The 21,087-nt window shown below is 41.3% G+C and overlaps 1 protein-coding gene across 3 annotated transcripts in view; it reads right to left on the reverse strand.

Annotated features, from left to right (window-relative positions):
• The window catches only part of PPARGC1A (PPARG coactivator 1 alpha), a 120,417-nt gene extending 99,652 nt beyond the window's left edge, over positions 1-20,765 (reverse strand). The window contains exons 1-2 of one of the 3 annotated variants that reach the window (XM_047798085.1): positions 20,670-20,765; positions 206-385 (exon numbers count right to left, since the gene is read on the reverse strand). In XM_047798085.1, the coding sequence (XP_047654041.1) occupies positions 206-385; positions 20,670-20,687 (198 nt within the window). In that variant the 5' untranslated portion in view covers positions 20,688-20,765. Of the gene's footprint in view, positions 1-205; positions 386-4,364; positions 4,813-5,368; positions 5,586-20,669 lie in introns of those variants that run through there. The other 2 variants (XM_047798084.1, XM_047798083.1) reach the window with 2 other exon arrangements.
• Positions 20,766-21,087: the final 322 nt, after the last annotated feature.

The raw sequence follows: 21,087 nt of genomic DNA on the forward strand, positions 1-21,087 counted from the left end.
AAAAAAAAAAGAAGAAGAAGTCCATTTATTTTCCAAACATTGTTTTTCCACAAAATAGGAAGTGCTTAAAGGTGATAAAAATGTCTTTTGGTGACAGCAGAGTAAGAACGTATTATGCTTTCAGGCCGATAACCATATGAGTACGACCCAAGCCAAGTTCAATGAATTCCCACCAAGTTCAAGTTCAACTTAAGTTCCACCTTACCTCAAATATGTTTGAAGGCTCATTGTTGTACTGATTGGATATTATTTCTGATTGGTCACTGCACCACTTGAGTCCACCCAGAAAGCTGTCTGTATCCAAGTCGTTCACGTCTAGTTCAGAAAGGTCAAGTTCAGGAAGATCTGGGCAAAGAGGCTGGTCTTCACCAACCAGAGCAGCACACTGCAGGAGGCAGGGGGAAGAAAAAAAAAAAAAAAAGGCTTTCATTAACTGCAGGAATTTATTAAACTGCAATAGCATGTGATAGGAATTAAGCCTGGTTAATTCAACGACACCACCAAAGCTGGTTTTCCAGGGTTTTAGTCACCAGAAAAACATCCTAAATTCTTTAACTCACTTTGCTCCCTAAGGATGCTTTGCCTGAAGCATTCCATCCAAAATTCAACCTCCATATCCATGGTCAATACTATGCTTCCATTAAGCCTTCTCTGATTCTTCCAGTTGGAAAGCAACTTAGGTTTGCTTGTACCTCTTTGACAGGTAGGAGTTAGCAAGTTTCAAATTGCTTTCTGGTTAACTATACGCCAAATTTCACTTTACCCTTAGAGTAGAAGCCTTTCGAAGGAAGGCTACAAATGTGATTTCACCTTGGAATTGCCATCACCCATAAGAGAGTCAAAATAAAGGATTACTAAATGAGAAACAGAACCTAAGAACCATTCTAGGAAAACTTTCTCCACTTATGCTCCCTTTAACCATTATAATCCATACAATTCATTTAGCAACTAATGATGCAAAGTCCTTTAACTTGCCTGTGGTTCTCTTGAATTGTTATTTAAATCTTTTACTCTTACTTGACTTTCCATGAGCTTCTGACCTTTATCTCAAACAGGTCAAAAAAAGTCCCTTGAGGGGAAGAACAAAAACCATACTTTTATGATCTCTGTATCTTTCACTATGTGTAACTTGGCAAGTCTTGTGTGTTGGTGTGTATGTGTATGTATGCACATGATCGGCATCGCCTGACATCTGAAAAGAAAAACCACTACAGCACACGGCAACCATGCTTTTGTTCATGATTTATATCTTCCTAAATTATGCTCTAAGTGAATTAAGAAGAACTATTTTTTTTTTCTTCGAAGTTTTAAGAATGATTTCAGGATACTGAGAAGCTGAAAATAGCCTCTTTCGTTGACTGGGCTGTGTGTCACCTCCCGACAGGGGCGAATGGTCTGTCACCTGTCCCTCACTGTGGCTCTTTGAGGAAAGTGGTCCCCCTTCCCAATGAGGTGGGCTCCTAAGCTCGAAGTGACTCTCTGACTGCTGATTCATCACTGCAAGCTTTGAAGAACCCTGCAGAAACTTCCGATAGCAGGGGTCTGGTGATGCCAGAGCCAGAAGGACTTCATCCATCTGCAAGCCGAGGGGGTCCCCAGGGGAAGACACACACTTCGAGGTGGTACCCTCACGGCCCTCCCTCCCAAGGTCAAGAAAGATGCTGGGGAGTTATTCACATCCACGCAGCAGTCAGGCAGGATGCTGAAGATCCTGCTTGACACTGTGAGATTTTGAATACAATAAGTTTTAGGCAGATTTTTCCCTCAAGCACCCCTGTCTTCCCTGGCAGGTGACATTCCATGGGTCATATGCAGCAGCGGGACTGTGAGCACCCCGTGGAGAAGTAGGTACTGGGTAATGCAGTCAGCAGTGGGTAAGGGGAGGCTGGGAGGAGCCTGCGAATTCTGCCCTTCCCTCCCAAGACCACCAGGCCCCACTGTGATCCCAAAGTGCAGGCATAAAGGGCGATCCCCTCCATCGAAACTCTTGCCTTATCATTTTATGGGTCTTTTCCTCTTGTATTATCGGAGTTAGCCCCACTGTTACAGGCAGGTAGACCTGACTAGGTTTATAAGTAAGCGGAGGCTGGGCTGAAGAGAAGATTTCATCCTGGCACAGTGTATTCTGGCACGGTGTTCGTGTTTTGTTAGGGGTGTAACACTTCCCAGTCTCCACACCTGCCCACTGCTCGTCCTGTGAACACACACACACACTGTAACGCCTCCACAGTACGAGCCAGTTCAGAGACAAGGGGATAACTTTTCAAGGGTGCAAACCCCACTAGGATCGGAGGCTAGTCCTTAAAAGAAAAAGCATACACAGCAACGAAAAATAAAAGTAAGTTAGGAAACAGAGGATCTCCACATCTGGCTTAAATTCCTTTTGGAGGGAGAGTGATTGAGAACCAGTGTTTTGGGACACTGACGAGGCCCTACCAAGGGGCGGACAGTGTCTTGCTGTATCTCTCACTGCAGCAGCCCTCTCTAGGCACGGCTTCCGCAAAACCCTTTAACCTTCCAGAAATAGGTATTTTTCAGGAACTTTTAAGAACCGCTGAAAAGACCAGATCAATTTTTTTTTTTTCGGATTTCCCTCCACTGTACTTGACACATTTCTTTCCTTTTGTCTCTCTGTCTGTCTCTCTCATTTTTCTTTGATGTTATGGTTGAAAAGAATGTGCACGTGATCTTGCCAAGGTTGACGCACTAATCAAATCAGGGCTTCTGAAGGTGGCATTATCCTGATAATCTAAAACACATTAGTGGTAGCAAATGTTCCTGTTATTAATTTATATTTGGCCTCTGGATCATGCCAGACTTAACAGTCCGAGCCCTGTAAGTGCCCTCATCTGACATGCTGATATTTACGGCTTCCCTATACATCTGTAACAGGTGTGCTTTACTGCAATTACAGAGACACATTCTACTGCTTCTTTGCAACCATGACAGCTCTTTCACCACCGTAGCCCTGATTTTATAATAAGATTTAGGAGGATAAAGCAGTCACTAAACACAAAAGGCTAATTATTGTACGTTATTTCACCCCAACAGACTTTTCTCTTAGTTAAGGAGCAGACAATAAATTAGCTTAACTGCACTGATGATAATGAATCATTATAATTAAGTATAATTCTCCATTAACCTTTTGGAGGTTTTTGTGCCATTGATGGTAAATTTTAAAGGGAAAGAGCAGAAAGAGTGGACTTGGCCACATTAATTATATTAATGAAAAAAAAGAATCTTCTTAAAAAAAAAAATGAGTGAAGACAGGGGGTAGGGGGTCGGGCGGGGGTGGGTAAAGAGTGACAGCCCGAGCGGGTTGTATGTCACCTGACTGTCTCTATCAATCTCAGTCGCCTTATTGGACATCACCTTCATTAAACTGTGAAGCACTGGGGACTCCGAGTAGGTAGAGCCATACAGGCCTTTATTAACCAATGTGCTGTCCTGTCATTATGTGCAAAAGGGCAGAATACATTTTAGGATGACAGCAAACATTAATGATTCAAAAAACGAAAGCGGCCTACGCTACCTGCTGCTCCTAATAGTTGAGCCCAGCTGAGGTGATTCCCAGGGCTGCCACCGCCAAGGCACGGCTGCAAGCAGCCTGCTGCCTCCAGTGCAAGAGAAGCGAGTGGCCGGGGCTCAGACAACGACACCGACAACTCAATCCAACCACTGGACCATCAGCCTGAGCCCTCACCTCCTTCAGAACAAACGCGAGAGCCACGGACGCTTATTTGAAAATGACTGCAGGAATTCCAATGATGAAAATAAATCTTCCATATTCCCCTCTGATCTAGTTCCTCAATCAACTCCTAGCAGCATCAGGAATAATACGTGATGGAAAAATGAAACTACAGCAGCTGAGACCCACGGAGCCAACCAGACAACCACCCACAGGATACTCCAGCTACTCCAAGACAATTAGGACTTTGAAGCCTCTTAGAACCCTGACGCATAATAGCCACAGGACATATGAATTCTCTCTCTCTCTTCCACCTTACGGAGAAATCACGAGATAAGAACAATTACAGTCCGCAAATACGCATCTGCCAAGGCAAGAGAGGGCAAACACCGGAGCGAGCTTTTGCAAACCCAGCGAAGAGTTAAGAATCCAGGGCATGCCTCGCTAGATAGGAAAAATGCATTCGCAGATGGCCTTGGCCAAATTATTTTCACTTTAGATGTGTATCGCCGCCGCACCACACGGACATCTTCTTTAATCAAATCACGTGCAGCCCTTGATTCTCCCCCTTACCCTACGTGCCCCCGGCTTCCCAGAGGAAGCACTCCTAGCCCGTTGCCAGATTCATTGTTAGCCGCTCAGATTCACCCTGCAATTCAATTCGGGTCCATCTCACCAGAGTCCACAGAAAGTTTCGCTTGTTTCCCAAGTTGGCCAAACTTTCCGAGAACATTCCATTGTGTTGAATGCAAACATGCCGCGGTCCTCCGTCTCCCCCCTCCCCCCCCGCTAGTCACTCTAGACTCCAGAGATTACGAGGAAACCGGCTTGCTTTCTTTCCCCCTGTATGAATTGTAGCCAGCAGAGACGGTGGAATTGATGTATTGCCGTCTATTTTTACACAAGCAGCGAGCAGCTCCACACACACAGTCCTGCATAAACTCTATTCTCTCTCCGGCTTCAGGCAGCTCTCCGTGGTACACAGAGATTTAACCATTGGCTTCCCTGCCACCGACGCTAATGGAAAACCTTTCACTGTAAGGCTTTTTTTTGTTTTGTTTTTTCCTGGCCAAAGCTTTCAACCACACATAGGAGTTTTAAAGGAATCAGCTTTGTTGTCTTGTGTTCTGTGGGAAAAGCAATCTAAAATAGCCTAGCAGGATTATTTCGGATTTTGTGAGTTCTCTGTCTGATGAACAGAAAGAAGAGAAAAAAAAAAAAAAATCCGGACTAGAGTCAAAACTGACTCTGTGCGATCACATCCATTTTAATATTTTTATCTTCATCTTCTTATAAATAGAAATGGCATTTTTCCAACCAGGCCACTAAACACCACTGGAAAGTCTTCAGCTTCTGATTCATATCAATATCTTAGAGCATAAATATTGCATACGAGTAGAAACAGAGCCAAAGGCACATGGAAAGAGTTTCTCACTGCAACAGATCCTGATGACAGCAGCTAAGCTTTGATTTGGTCAAGGTATCTCACAGCCACCTTAAAATAGCAAACTTATTGGAGTTAAGATAAGATTGAGATCCCTGTCCCAAAGCTCCTTCCCCGGGCTACTTTGCTGCCTCCTCTCCTCGCCCAAGCCTAAGCCCTTCCCCCGTCACAGGAACAATTGCATCGCGAGGGAAGCTTCAGTCCTGGCTGCAGTGCCGAGCCCAGCCCCAGCTCACCTCGATGTCAGTCCATACAGAGTCCTGGTTGCACATGTCCCACGCCATCCAGCTCCTGAATGACGCTCGTCAAGCTGTTTCAACTCCAATCCACAGTGACACAGAGCACACACTCATGCAGGCAACCAGCCCCTTACTGAGAGTGAACTGAAGGCACCTGTCTTACTACAGTCCCCAGTCACATGACAAAGCTATTAAAAAGTAGGCTGGGCTGTCACTCACCCAGCCTCCCTTCTCCTGTGCTGCTAGCTGCTCAAACTCGTGACGTCACTCAAAGGCAGCCCTCTGCCTCAGTGAAGTAACGCTTAAAAAAAAAAAAGAAAGAAAAAAAAAAAACGGAAAGAAGAAAGAAAGGAAACACTTGGACTTTTGGAGGCTTCAAGCATCACGCTGTGATTAAAGCCAGCTTTGAATGCCACCGACTCTAAACGGAGCCCTGACCGTATAATAACTAAAATCCCCTGCAATCTTTTTTTAATTTATTTTCCTTCCCAAACAAGCAAGTGGCAAAGCTCCTTCTTTCATGACAAAGTAACTACATTTTAGCTCAAATGTGTACTTCCTAAGGACTCATGTTCCGAGATATCCAAGTGGACTGGTCTGGGACTAAAGCAAGATCTTATCACATGATGCATTTTTATGAGACATTTTCTAATTGGGGGAAGTGTTTGAAAGCAGAGAACGGGGCATGCCTTTTCTTTTTCTTTCTTTCTTTCTTTCTTTTTTTTTTTTTTTTTTTGCTTACTTAATTAACAAAACAGCCTGTATGTGTTAGGGTACAAACAAACTCCTCCACCCAGAAATCAGCTGTCCCTGTGGCAGAAGGGAACACCAGCTCCCTAAGTGTTACTGCAGTTTGCTTTGCTCCATATAAGGAGAACAAGCAACAAAATGCCATCCTTTCAGATTCCTTCCAATTATTTCCATTTCTCTCATAGGCTCTCAGAAAACAAGTGTTAGTAAATACAGTCCCTGCTGCTTTGCCCAGATCAGCTTAGTTTCCCGGCTGCCTTTTTTTTTTTTTTTTCATACATGTAGCATTTCCTCTCTAACTGCCTTAAGGTACCTCTTTGAATAAACACTGGATTCCAACCCTACTGCCCTGGGTTGTGCAGTCTGCATTTTAAGATCAAGAATGTCCATGGAGTAAGGGAAAAATACCAACACGCCATTAGCAGAAATATTCATTTCTTGAGCTTTTTCTTTTTTTTTTTTTTAATTTTTCAGCTTCTAGCGTGAGACAATGAAGGCTAATGCAGGTGCAACTGTTTTATGATGACACTACATATTGAATACACAACAAACTCGAGGTACTAAACAGGGCCAAAACACGCTTCCCGTAACACCACAGTGGTCTGTTTTAACCCTTCCAAGTTCCAGAGTGATGTATGCATGTACATATATTTGTGAATGTACGTGTTTTTATAAAATGTTAAACTCAATATAATTTAAAAATCAGTTTGACTCTTTTACTTAGTAAAAACTCTTTTACTTAGTTTTTACTTAGTAAAAACTCATCTAAAAAATAATTCCCCAGGCATCTAAAAATAATTCAAAACACTATTCATTTAATCTCCTATTCACTAAGGTTAATTTAATGAATTCCCTACTATCTATCCCTTTATAAAGAAAAAAAAAATGGTGATTTGCTCTAAATATAAAGTTGCTCAAATGCTAAAGTGAAAGAAAGAAAACACAAGCAACAAAACCGCAACAAAAAATCAGACACTTTCTTCTTTCAGACCACATTTTTTAAAATTCTACTCTAATATCTGCAACAAGTTGCTAGTATATCCTGAATAATGAGATGAAATCAACGGTTTGTCATTACTGGACATAAAAAGATGGCCAACAGCTTTGACTTTTTAAGTTAGCTGAATACTTTTCACTGGCACATTTTCCCTCTTACAAATAGCGGAAAATTACCGTAGTTTTAATTTTCTAAATCAAAAAAGAACAGGAAAATACAACCTCGGGAAGGCTTTTATACATGCAATTAGTGGCATTACTCTGCACTCCCCACAAAGCAACACTAATTTTCTTCCCAATTATATTCTGATTTAATGTAAAACTACAGTAAATTATTAAAATTCAGAGCAAAGGTCATTGGCTCTACCCTCAACACAGTCAACTATGAAGTAATATTGGTCACTTGACCAAGAAGAGTTGATATTTATTAATTATTATCAGGTGAACCCTGTGTCGTGATAGTCACTGATACTTTTGTGTTCACTGAATGCTAGGCATCCACTATATATATGTGTGTGTGTGTGTATGTATATATATATATCCTATTCACATATTTTAGAAAATTTTTTACACTGGGATATTTTGTATGACTGTTTTTGCTATTTTAACCTGTTCGCACTATGTCGTGGCGGTTTTCTTGTTTGTCTTTTTATCACTTAATTCCACTTTTTCTTAAGCAGATCAGCACATCTGCTAAAATCAGAGGTGGTTTTTCATATATATGGGTGTGTGTGTGTGTGTGTGTGTGTGTATAAATACTTTTTCTCCCTTACCATAAAAGAGGGTTATTTAGCAGTCAAAACATTGAAATAGTTTATAAACTACAGCATCCTGCAATTTTCCTTCACATTTCTATATTATACAAATAAAAATTTAAATAGATTCTTGGGACAAATCAGAGTACCTTCCACCATTTTTTTTTTAACACAGTCTCAAAACTTACAACTCTAATAAGAGGGATATTTTAGAGGTCTTATAATTTGGTTAATTAGCTCTTCAGATTAAAATTTCTCTTCTGTCCAGTTTTTCTTTCTCAGGAGAACAAAGTGCTAGTTGCTCACCAGCCTTGGTCTCTTCTGGCTTCCCTGGAGGTTTCTATATTTGATTCCCTCTCTGCCTTGACTGTTTCTCTTCTGTTCTCCCTGCAGCCCTCTTTTTCACCCCTCCATCAACTCTGCCTCCTAGATTTCCAAATGTTTGATTTCAGTCAACAAGGATCTATTGAAACCTTACTGTGTCTACAGCAATGGATTGCAAGGGCTGCCAAGGAGGCATATGTCATGGACACAAGGGAGCTTACAATTTGGGGGAATGACAGGCTTTAAAAATGGATGATCATTTGCTATGAAAAAACAATGCTAATTTGCCCAATATCCAGATTCCTGTCCTCCTTAAAATACACCCTTTCTAGGTCCAAGGTCCTTTCACTAACCATTAAATTCACACCCAAATCAACCCCGTTTTGTCTCAACAATAGAAGGAGGTATTTATTAACATCTGCTGAGTGCCCATAATGTTCCATATCTACACAGAGCCTGGATTCCACCCCAATGGAATTTTCCCCCTAAGTAGTTCTGTTAACGTTTCCCAAGGCGCCAACATCGGTGGAGGCGAGAGACTCTATCCTTAAGGTCGATAACAAGAGAGAAAATAAACTTTCAAGAGCATAATTCAATTCTATTAAAAAAAATCGAAAAAGGACCTCACATTCGGGTTCCCTTCCCCACTCCTGCCCCACATGACAGGCTTTTCCTACCCTCTGTATTTCAGACAACTGCCACTTCTAAAAAAAATGCACATAAACTCAAATACCCAAGTAGACAAAAGCAGAGACAATTGGTGGTGATCTCATTATTGTACATTGGTGAGCACTCCCAAGAGCCACTAGCATACATATCTTTGCTCATTTGTTTTTCTAAGCTTGCAATACACTGCATACGAATACAACTCGAGGCTGAAACTTTTCAAGACCAAGGGAGAAGAAAACATCCCACAGAGCTTACAAGGGCTAGACCCTGAGGTGAGTATTTCAGATACCACATTTCTGGCAACTTAGTCCTCCGAACTACTCAGGCAGATGATCTGCGTACCCATTTTATAACCAAGAAAAATAAGGCAGAGCAAGGATTTAGACAGCAGCTGAAAAGAGCATACAGATCTATGGAAACCCTTCTAGGAAGAACTAAAATTTCATACATAAGCATAATATTCATCCCCAAACCAAAAGCACAGCAACGTCCCCCAAGGCAACTTTCTAACCAAGAGACGATCTCCATACTGGAAACCAACATTCCTGGGAAGGCTGCCTGCCTAGAAAGGAAAGGGTTCTGCTCGGAGTGGCTAATATTTTTTTCCCCCAAAGTTAATCATTATGCAAAGGCACTCAGTTGCTTGCCTTTAATTCCTAGAGGGGCTCATTGATTCCCACACCCCACGTCAGTGTCTGAGCACATGCTCTGGGCCTCTGGGATGTGTCTGAAGCTCTGGCCGTGCAGGGCACAAAAGTTGGGAGCAGGACAGGGTATAATAAAGGCCTCTAGCCTATAAACACTCTGAAATGAAATCTTATTTTATACAAAACCATCATGGTGATGCCACTGTGAACAAAGCATATTTGGGAAACAAACAGAGGAAAATGAGTGGACAGCTTTAATGCCTCCTAGCATAGTTTTTTTTTTTAATTTATTTTATTCTTAATAAGCTAGAAGTGATAAACAACTTCAGCAGCCTATTTCTCATCTCCAGTGAAACCTCTGCAGACCAGCTCTGTAACGTGGATCTCAAAATCTGCTCTTGGCAGTTTTCACATTAAAACAAAAAATAATGTGAAAATTAATCCAAATGGTAGTCAATTGAACTCATCTAAACATAAAGCAAGAAGCATTGCTTATTAGGCCCACAGATCAGAGATAGTAAAAGGATGGTTAAAAAAATCTGATTTTGTCTGATGCTTACCTCTGGGGTACTTGTGCATCTACAGACATTTTCATTTACGTTAATTATTTCAGTTCAGTTCATCTATAATGCAGTGAGTTATTGATTATTTCAACAAGAAATGTTCAATAGGATTATTTAACTTTTTTTTTTTTTACTGAAACTGAAAATAAAACACATCATACTTCATTAAATTTGGTTTTGTTTAAAATTTAAAGTGCTCCTGGACCTTGATAACAAAATAATTCTCTTCATGAGAAAGATATTTTACTCCCTAACTGAAGTTACTGAGGGCCAGAGAAAACTGAGGTACACAAATGATTAAATTGAAAAAAAAAAATCATTAGTCAAACCATTCCCCCAAGTACTTATTTCTAGAGCTTGGGTCCTAATGAGTTTAACATTTTTTGATGGTAGAGAAGAAAATTGTATTTCCAACTATTCTCAAAATGGAGGAAATAATAAATGAAGGCTTTTTTTCCCCTCTCCCCCCCCCCTTTTTTTTTTAATCCCACCAGATAAAACTTGGAAGGGTTTTGGTTATTTTGCTTTTGTTTCTGTTGCAGATTTTTCCAGTGCTTTGGTATTTGAATTTTACTCTGACAGAACAATATACATCCTAAAAATGTAGGGATGGAGAAAGGAAATAAATGCTCATTTTCGGAAGCAGTTAGCTTAAGGTCTCAGCTAAGTTTTGTGATGCCCATATAAAATCTTACTTCACATTGGCTAGCCCAACTAGACACAGAATTTTTGAGGAAATATTCTGAACCAAGAAGACCGTTTCTAAGGCTGACCTTCTACAGTTAGCGGCGCAATCAAAAATAGACGTCAAACACTACTGGTAGGATTATAAACGAGCACGAATTTTCTAGAGAACAAGCAGGCAGTATGTGTCTAAAATTTTAAAAATGGGTATCCCCATAGATCTGGAAATTCTGCTTCTAGAAGTTCATCCTAAGGAAGTAACGAGGGGATGAGTGCAACGTGTTTAGAGTGATGATAGTCAAAGCTACATAGTTGACATTATTAAAAACTTGAAAGGAGTGCAAATGTCCAACAATAATGGCCTAGTGAAATAATTATATACTATATATAAACTCATATATATTCATACACATATATTCAATTATGTATATGTATTCAATGCGATCACTAAAAACCATTGTAAAATACATTTAATGGCATCCTGAGAAAATGTTCAAAATATACTAAGGCTTAAAATTATGTTTGGGAAAAAAACATAATCGGAGTGAATTTACATATAAATATACACTTAGAAGGAAAGAAGAGCAAAGAACACAGGAAGAAAATATAACAAGGTGATAACAGTGGCCGATAACACAAATGCGTTTAAATGTTTGTGTGTGGGGTGTATGTACCCTTATGTAATTTTTTTTAGTTTTCTGCGAGAAATATGGATAACTCATATTCAGAGGAATGAAAGCTATTCATTGTTTAAAGGAATATAGAGATTCTGACTTAAACCTACACCTTCTTAACACAGAGGGAATATAGCCAATAGAAACATCTGACATCCAACAGAAGTCTCAGTATTCATCAGCTATTTAAAAGGAAGCCATTGCTGTCCATCTCACTGAGTCTAACAGCCACTCCACTCGGGATGCAAAGCTGGAGGAAGTTACTACCCAGCACACTGAGAAGTCCTCTGAGCTCTGAATTATAAAGAGAAGAAAGCTATCAACCATTAGCCTGTCTCAGAGGTGGGGCCGAACTACTGACCCCCAGACACCACGACTGTCTTCGCTTTGTTTCCTAATGTGAAATATCATCAATTAAGTGAAACAAACATTCCATTCAAAAACGCAATTATCCTTGGTAGGGTGAAGGGGATCTCAGTTATGCATGCAAAAGTATCGGGGTTTTTTTTGCTTTTTAGGGACACACTTACGGCATATGGAAGTTGCCAGGCTAAGGGTCGATTTGGAGCTGTAGCTGCCGACCACAACCACAGCAACTCAGGATCGGAGCCGCATCTGAAACCTACACTACACCTCACTGCGATAGGGATTCTTTAACCCACTGAGCGAGGCCAGGGATTGAACCCGTGTCCTCATGAACCCTAGTTCATTACCAGTGAGCCACAACGGGAACTCCCAAAAGTATCTACGTGTTAATCATCTTTTTTTTCCCCCTTCGACCATCTGAGTTCAGAAGCACATACCAAGAAATAAATACAGAAATACAGAAATAAATAAATAAATAAATGTTTAAGAATGGTCTGACTCAGTTAAGAAAACTTCTCAAGAAGGGGAATAGGGAGTTCCCGTCGTGGCGCAGTGGTTAACGAATCCGACTAGGAACCATGAGGTTGCGGGTTCGGTCCCTGCCCTTGCTCAGTGGGTTAACGATCCGGCACTGCCATCAGCTGTGGTGTAGGTTGCAGATGCGGCTCGGATCCAGTGTTGCTGTGGCTCTGGCGTAGGCCGGTGGCTACAGCTCCGATTCGACCCCTAGCCTGGGAATCTCCATATGCTGCGGGAGCGGCCCAAGAAATAGCAACAACAACAACAAAGACCAAAAAAACAAAAACAAAAAAAAAACAAAAAAAAAGAAGGGGAATAGGAGCAGGCAGTTGTAGAAGGAAGAAAGACCTGTTGGAGAGAAGACTTCTAATGGTGACAACTGAAATTGGCTGGAGGGGAAAAATGCAGTCTAAGTTTCAAACCAGCGATTTGCCTGTGAACTTCTGGAACACAATCTGTTCCTAGACGTGGAGCCACCTGTATAAATGCTGTCACCTTGCAGCCCTATTCTTGGGAAGGAAGCTCATTCTGGGTTCTCCAAACGTCACAGGACCCACCCCCTCCCCCCTGGAAGGTTGATGGTCTCCAGGGAAATGAAAGCTGGACTGTTAGCTTCTTCGAGTTAGAGTTCCTGCAGTTTCACGGGTCTTTCCTGCAAATCACTCTTCCTACACTTGGGTGATCATTATTTTGACCATTAAGAATTTTTGCGAGAAGAGAGTTCACGAGGCTGGAACCAAGGCCAAGTTCATGAGATTTAAAGTGATTACAGAGGTCTCAAGTTTCCCCCAATGAGTGGAGTGATTTGCAGATCTTGACTTAGCCCCACATGGAAGGAAAAGGATGCTAGGAAGGACTTGGGTCCTCATTCAGCTGTGTCATTAGCCTGCAATTCAACTTTGGGCAGATCGTTTAATGATTCCGAGCCTCAGTTTCCTTACCTGTCAACAGAGATGGCTGGATTCAATTACATCTGAGGTCCCTGTCATCTCTCAGAATGCAGTGATGTGTCTGCCTTAATGGAGACAGGCAACCTGGGAAGACTTCTGTGCACAGGGTGAATGCAGATGTTTCACTGTATTAGAACTCAGGCAGGATGTGCAAGAAAAGTACCTAGAGCTCAACTTTGCCAAAAGACCACAGCTTCATCACTTTCCTAGCAGGATATTGGATAGATGGATATTTAACTTCCCAATATTTCCAGAGAAAAAATGCAAGAGAACTTGTGAAACATAATACTTTCATGCATATTGCCCGTAAGAAGACCAGCTCCTGGTCATTTGGCCTAGAGAAATAGCAAGTTTTCATCTAGTTTATCATTAATTGTATTAAATGGCCCAAGTCATGTAGAAGACCAAAGGCCTGCTTGCCTAGTAAGGGTGAAAAACCCACTGCTGATGTGAGAGCAACTATACACTTACCCCTGCATATCGATGCAATTTAACACACTAACAGGCAATTTGGCTTTATAACAGGTTTAAGAAATGATGTAACCCAGAGAGAGATGATTTAGAACGAGGATGGATCTGAGATTTAGGGTATTTTTGTTTTTGTTTTTGCTTTTTAGGGCCGCACCCACATATGGAGGTTTCCAGGCTAGGGGTCGAATCAGAGCTACAGCTGCCGGCCTACACCACAGCCACAGCAACTCCAGATCCAAGCCGCATATGTGACCTACACCACAGCTCATGGTAACGCCAAATTCTTAACCCACTGAGCGAGGCCCGGGATCAAACCTCATGGTTCCTAGCCTGATTCATTTCTGCTGTGCCACGATGGGAACTCCCTGAAATTTAGGGCTTTGTAAACAGGAATAAGGTCTTAAAGTAACACTTTTGCCTCCTAAGATATCAGCGCATTATATCAGGTAAAAGGAGACCTCACCGTTTTTTTTTTTTTTTTTTAGTTTGAAAAGAAGCATCTGAGATATTACTGTACAGTATGGAGGTAGAAAAGAAGGACGTATGTCTAAGACATTTTTCCCTGGTATTATATAGAAAATGTATTAAACCAAGGCCCTATGACTAGATGTATAGTTCATGTGTTATTAAGAGTTTTCCTGTTTAGCTGTTTTCTTTGTACATAGAACCCCACTTAGCAGGAGGAAGATCCCAGCCAAGTAATACCACTAACTTAGAGATTTTCTTTCAGGGATGAATGAATAGCCACAGCCACACTAAATTCCCTAACAGAATATTTGGAGAGGGAGCCTCGTAACAATGGAGTAAGCAAAGCAAGACCAGGTAAATGATAAGCCACGGTAAGGACAAAGCCTTGAAAACCACCCATTCTTCGCATACAATGCTGGACACGCCAGCTGTATCTTCTCGCAAAACAGATTTCACTTCACATGTTCTTGCACCCAGAAAAGGAAACAACGAGAAAACCAACCTAAGAAAGCTTGATTTCTGGGCCTTGTGAAACAATCTCCAAAAGGCAGGTTTGTTTAAGAGTGTCCCTTTTCAACAGTCCAAAAGCTTTTGAGCATCCAGATTGTACTTGGCTCCAAGCTGATTATCAGAAAGGATTCTTCTCCCACCTCCTTTCAAAACAAAACATCTCTGACAACTAACTGAGGTGTAACCTTCTACCATCCATCTTCGTACATCCATTTCCATTTGGGTACCTAAAAATAGGTCACGCTTAACCTTTCGCACAGCCGTACAAAGCTACTTGGTGGGAGCTCCAACTCAGCGCTCTCCTGTGGGTATTTTCAGACCATGCCCTCTTTGTCTTCCCTATTATGTTACCCTGTGTTGAATGTTGCGTAAAAACACAGGACAAGAGTGGTTTGCAGGGATGTACCTTACACTGCAACCTCTGAGGCTCCATCTTTGAGCTTTGTTATTTTATTCTAGACTGAGTCAAATGAAACTGTGGCTAATAATGCTCTTTAAACAAGCAATTTAAATGGTAATTAATGTTCAATAAACGTATTAAATCCATGCACAATATTATGGCTGTTGAGGCTCTCGCCCTTCAGAAGTATAGCCAAGTACATCAATGAGAATGAATAAACTTCTACTATGCATTAAAATGCAGATAAAGCCCCCAAACATAATGTGAAGCAAAAGAAGCTAGACACACCCCCAAAATACATACTTGATTATTCTAGACATTATATAAATAAGTACAGAAATGGATATAGCTAACTTGGGCAGCAGAAGTCAGGAGAGCCTCTCCTGGTGGTTGGAGGTGGGGAGTGGGGCGGGGCGAGGAGGGAAAGTTAGTCACGGTTTATCTCTTGCTGCCAGTGCTGGTTCCATGAGTATGTTTGGTTAGAGAAACTTCATGGAGCTAAATCCTTAGGATACATACATGCACTTTTCAGTATTCATATCATAGAAATAGTCTTTTTAGACTTTTTAATCATGTCAACAAAAAAGCCTAAAGAGCATAGAGAAGAAAGAGAAAGAAGTCTTCCAAAAATACCAAGTTTTAAAGTTTGATACCTTTCTGTTAAACAAAACAACAACAACAACAAAGTTCTGAATGCTTAATTTATCTTAAAGAAACCAGTAAACTACACAGACAATCAGAAGTAAGTAAGCATCAAGGGACTCAAGGTGTCAATTTGTTTGCTGATCCTGGGCAAAGCCATCTCAAGTTTCTAGATGTATTTTCTATCAAAAATGGGATAGGATTAGGTAACTCTGAATATGCTTCTCTCTCTCTTTTTTTTTTTTTCTTTTTTCTTTTTAAGGCGGAAGCCACAGCTAGGGGTCGAATTGGAGCTGCAGCCACAGCCCTACAACACAGCCACAGCAACGTAGGATCCAAGCTGCATCTGTGGCCTACACCACAGCTCATGGTAATGCCAGATCCTTAACCCACTGAGCAAGGCCAGGGATCGAATTGCACCCTCACAGAGACAACATCGGGGCCCTAACCCACTGAGCCACAATGGGAACTCCTGAATGTATTTCTCAAATGAATGAAGTGAAGGAAACCTCCAGCTCTAAAACTGCAAGTATTTTGGAGTTCCAGTCATGGCTCAGAGGTAACAAAGCCTAACTAGTATCCATGAGGATTCGGGTTTGATCCCTGGGTTCACTCAGTGGGTTAAGGATCTGGCATTGCCATGAGCTGTGGTGTAAGTTGCAGATGCAGCTCAGATCCCGAATTGCTGTGGCTGTGGCATAAGCCAGCAGCTGCAGCTCCAATTCGCCCCCTAGCCTGGGAACTTCCATGTGCCGCAGGTGCAGCCCTAAAAAGACAAAAAATAATAATAATAATAATAAAATAAAATAAAAAATAAATAAAACCGCAGTATTTTGCCTTTGGCTTAATTTCATTATTGAAGGGGTCATTGAATTGGTGTGAACACATGGTCCCCTGCTCTGAGAACACAGTCTTTGGGGTCAGTCAGTGAAGATTTGCCACTGGGTATCTATCTGTGAGATGCCAAGCAAGTTATATGAACTCCCTGAGCTCTCATTCTCAGCTGTGAAAATGGCAATATTAATACCTTCTTCACATGATTGGTGCCAGGGTTAAATGACATATACAGGAGCCTAGTGCTTGGCATATATTAAGTACTCAGTAACAATACCTGCTATTCACATGTGAACACTTAAAACTCATTAACACCATTAGAATAAATATATAGGTTTGCTCTTTGCTTGGCTTCCTCATCTTAAAAAAAAAAAAAAGTTGTAGAGACAAAGCAGAGCAGGCTTTCTGTTGAAGTCTCATATTAAGCTGACTTTCCGTGAGCGTGCACCCAGAATCATCACCAAGGCTGTCCCAGTGCCAAGCGCCTGTATCTGAAGGAAAGGAAAACCAGCCTCATACCAGTCCTGACCTGGCTCTACCTCTAAAGAGACCAGAAGCAGCAAGTACAGAGAACAGTTTGTGTTCCCAAGCTGGCCACAAGAGCGATGTGAGCCAAAAGTCTTTCAAGAGCTTCGCTGTGAAGAAACAAGACATCCACATAGTTCCTGAAAACTGACAAGATATCATGAGTTTGCAAACTCAAGAAGATGGGCAAAGTAGCAAAGCATGTTCTAAAATGATGGTATCTAAGGGGCAAAAGTGGAAAACAGAGCCACAGGAACAAAACATTCCAACATAAATGAAACGGTGGCCACTGGTGGGTGGCCCACCAACTAATTTCTCAGCATTCACACACTTTCCAAATGTGTGATTCATCAGGTGGTCACTTTTCTTTTTTTCCTAATTTTTAGGGCTGCACCTGCGGCATATGGCGGTTCCCAGGCTAGGGGTCAAATCGAAGCTGTAGCTGCTAGTCTATGCCACAGCAACGCAGGATTCGTGCCACATCTGTGACCTACACCACAGCTCACAGCAACACCAGATCCTTAGTCCACTGAGCAAGGCCAGGGATCGAACCTGCAGCCTCATGGATGCTAGTCAGATTCGTTAACCACTGAGCCATGATGGGAACTCTGACAGTCACTTTTTAAATTGATAAAGTGACATAAAGGATATGTTATATTTTGCGTTAGATAGTTAAGGGATCTTTTATTTTATTTTTATTTTTTGCCTTTCAAGTTAAATTGTCTGTGTAAGCGGATGCTGCCAAGTTGGCACTGACATTGAAAACTCTGCTGTCCAATGCAGTGGCCACTACCCCTCCATGGCTACTGAGCACTTGCAATGTGTCTAGTCAAAACGGACGTCTGCAGTCAATGCAAAATATACAGAGGACGGCAAAATCTTAAGTGTGAAAAAGTGAATGGAAAAGATCTCATTAATAATTCATAGTGATGACAGGTTGATATAATATTTTGGATATCTTGGGAAGCGAACAATTTTATTAAAATGCAATTTGCCTTTCCTAAATGTAGCTATTAGAGAATTCAGAATTACATATGGGGTGTCCATAGTCTTCCCGAAGTTTGGTGCTCGCTCTCAAGTAAGTGATATCATAGAGGCAAATAAAATGAAGGAGTGACAGAATCAGGGGATTTCAGAATGAAAAGGGGTATGAGGGCGGGGTCTCAGCAACACACAGCTGTAGGGGCACCACTCCCATCCCAGTCTGTGAAGGGTGATCTTTAGAGCTTCACCGTATTCTTACACAGCCCTGTGTTAAATGCTGCCGAAGCCCCTCGCCTTACATAATCAGGAATCCCTTCTACGACATCCCTGAGGCAACCCCACATATCTTTTTAATGCCTTCCACGCCTTTTCAAAACACATACACAATAATGAGATGGAAATTTATAAAGTGAGGTCTCCCCTGTACTCCAGATCATGAGGGTAGAATACAGAGCCGATCCTATTGCAAAACTCAAAGAGCATGCAGAAGAAGGCCAGAGCTGCACAAAGTATGCGAGGTCTGAGGCATGCAACGTTCTCAAGAAGACTGTTTTCTTCCTGGAGACTAGAGGCATTTTTCAGAGAGGAACATTCACTTTAATTACAAAATGCACCCGCCTCTCTCTTCCAAGGGAGAAAAGCCTGTTGTTGCATCTATAATGTAGCTTTAGTTTTTGATGCCAAAAATGATTCAGTAAACACAGTTATGTTATGGTATACTATTTCTTATTCAGCACTCAAATTAATCTCAAGGCAGTGCTGGCATTAATTCAATCCGACGCCTGTACTTAGGATTTCACATAGGTGCCTTCATCCAGTTCTTCTTCGCAACTAATAAAATCTTAATTCATGGTAATATATTTATTTCTAGTTCAGTTCATGTTAAGGAGTGCAGTACTTTACCAAAAACTAATTAATATCAATCATATATTATAACACTTTTAATGGTTCAGAGGCAAATCTTACACTGGGGGAAAGATTAGCTGAACCAGGGGGTCTTAGCCCATCCTGTTTACTCTATTTCTAGGATTTGAGAAAAGGATACCAAGCATCATTTAAAATATGCATTTAATTAAAGCTATGCATTATGGGAAGTCTGGGAATTAAGAACCCTGGTTCTGATCCCTAATAAGACATTGATTTGATGTGGCCCAAGAATGCAATTGACACTCTCAGAAACTCTGTTTTCCGCATATTTTGTGTAACAACCATATAATTTGTAAGGTGGTAAAAATATTTAAATTCAGATGCATGGCGCTGTGAAAATAAGGAACAACTTCCCTAATAGCATGCCTTCTGCAATTGTTGGTAACCACTCTCATTTTTATGTAATGTTTGAGTAATGTTAATAGCATCATATTTCCTGGGATTGGACACATAGATATCCTGATGTATCAGCAGGATATCTATATGTCCAATCATATAGATTGGATCAGCAGGATCGTACAAGCATGAGTCCTTAACTTTGACAGAAATGGTGCCCCCTGGAGTTGTGCAGTGCAGTGGCCCTCACACTGCCTTGAGGAACTGTGTTTAAAAGGCCTCACTCGGAGTTCCCGTCATGGCTCAGGGAAAACAAATCTGACTAGTATCCATGAGGACGCAGGTTCGATCCCTGGCCTCGGTTGGTGGGTTAAGGATCTGGCATTGCTGTGAGCTGTGGTGTAGGTCTCACATGCGGCTCGGATCCCGCATTGCTGTGGCTGTGATGTAGGCCAGTAGCAACAGCTCTGATTCAATTCGACCCCTAGCCTGGGAACCTCCATATGCCGTGGGTGTAGCCCTAAAAAGACAAAATAAAATTTTTTTTAAATAATAAAAGGCCTAACTCTCCCCTATGTACAGAGGATGGGAGCAAGGGTTATACAGCTCTTTGAATATATATATATATATATATATATATATATATATATATATATACACATATATATATATATATATATATATATATATATATTTTTTTTGCTTTTTAGGTCCACACCTGCAGCCCATGGAAGTTCCCAGGCTAGGGCTAGTATTGGAGCTGCAGCTCCTGGCCTACACGATAGCAAGAGCAACTCAACATCTGAACCACGTCTGCAAACTACACCGCATCTCTCAGCAACGCCAGATCCTTAACCCACTGAGCAGGGCCAGGGATCAAACCTGCATCCTCATGGATACAAGTTGGGTTCGCAACCCACTGAGCCATGACAGGAACTCCTGAATATCTTAAAATAATAATGATGATAATAATAATAATAATGATGATGATGCAATAGGTCCCCCTGAAATTGCATGGCCATACTAGCCAGCCTTTCCAAATTAGCCATTAAGCATTCATTCATTCTATAACAATTTCCCCACATTGACACACTGCAAGCAAAGAATAAAATAAAATAAAATAAATAAAAATTTTAAAGACAGGCACACCCTATTCTTTTTTTTTCTTGCCTCAACAATCTACATATAAAACCTGCAAATCTGAGATATAAAAATATTTTTTAATCCCCAAAATTAGAAATAAAACAAAAGCCATAACACCAGCAGGATACTGGGAGGCAGAGATCAAGCCTCTTGATACTCACTTTCAGAACGGAATCCATAAATGATAACACGCGAGACGTGTATCATGCATTTTACTGCAGTGTAAATAGTTGCACGGCAAGTTGAGGGAACACTCACATGGGGCTTCCACAGGCTACTTTTAATTCACAAGGGCAGCGTGACGTGGGAGGGCACTTCGGAGTCACTGCTCAATGAACTCCACAATAGGGCACAAATCTGAAACCCAATCTTTGCCTGATATGGACGTAAGAGCAAATATATACAGTATCATGTGCTTTCCAACAGCCCTGTGTCTCGAGGGAGCTCTCTGACATCAGCAGTGGAGACAGGTGGTTCCCTTTCCAACTGTGGAAAATAAAACCCCACTGCAGAGGCACTAAGTAAATATAGCTGTACTGTAATTTTTCCTTGGTGCACTTCTCCCTGTGATTTCTGTCC

The sequence above is a fragment of the Phacochoerus africanus genome, chromosome 10 (assembly GCF_016906955.1).
Source record: "Phacochoerus africanus isolate WHEZ1 chromosome 10, ROS_Pafr_v1, whole genome shotgun sequence".
Classification (NCBI taxonomy): Eukaryota; Metazoa; Chordata; class Mammalia; order Artiodactyla; family Suidae; genus Phacochoerus; species Phacochoerus africanus.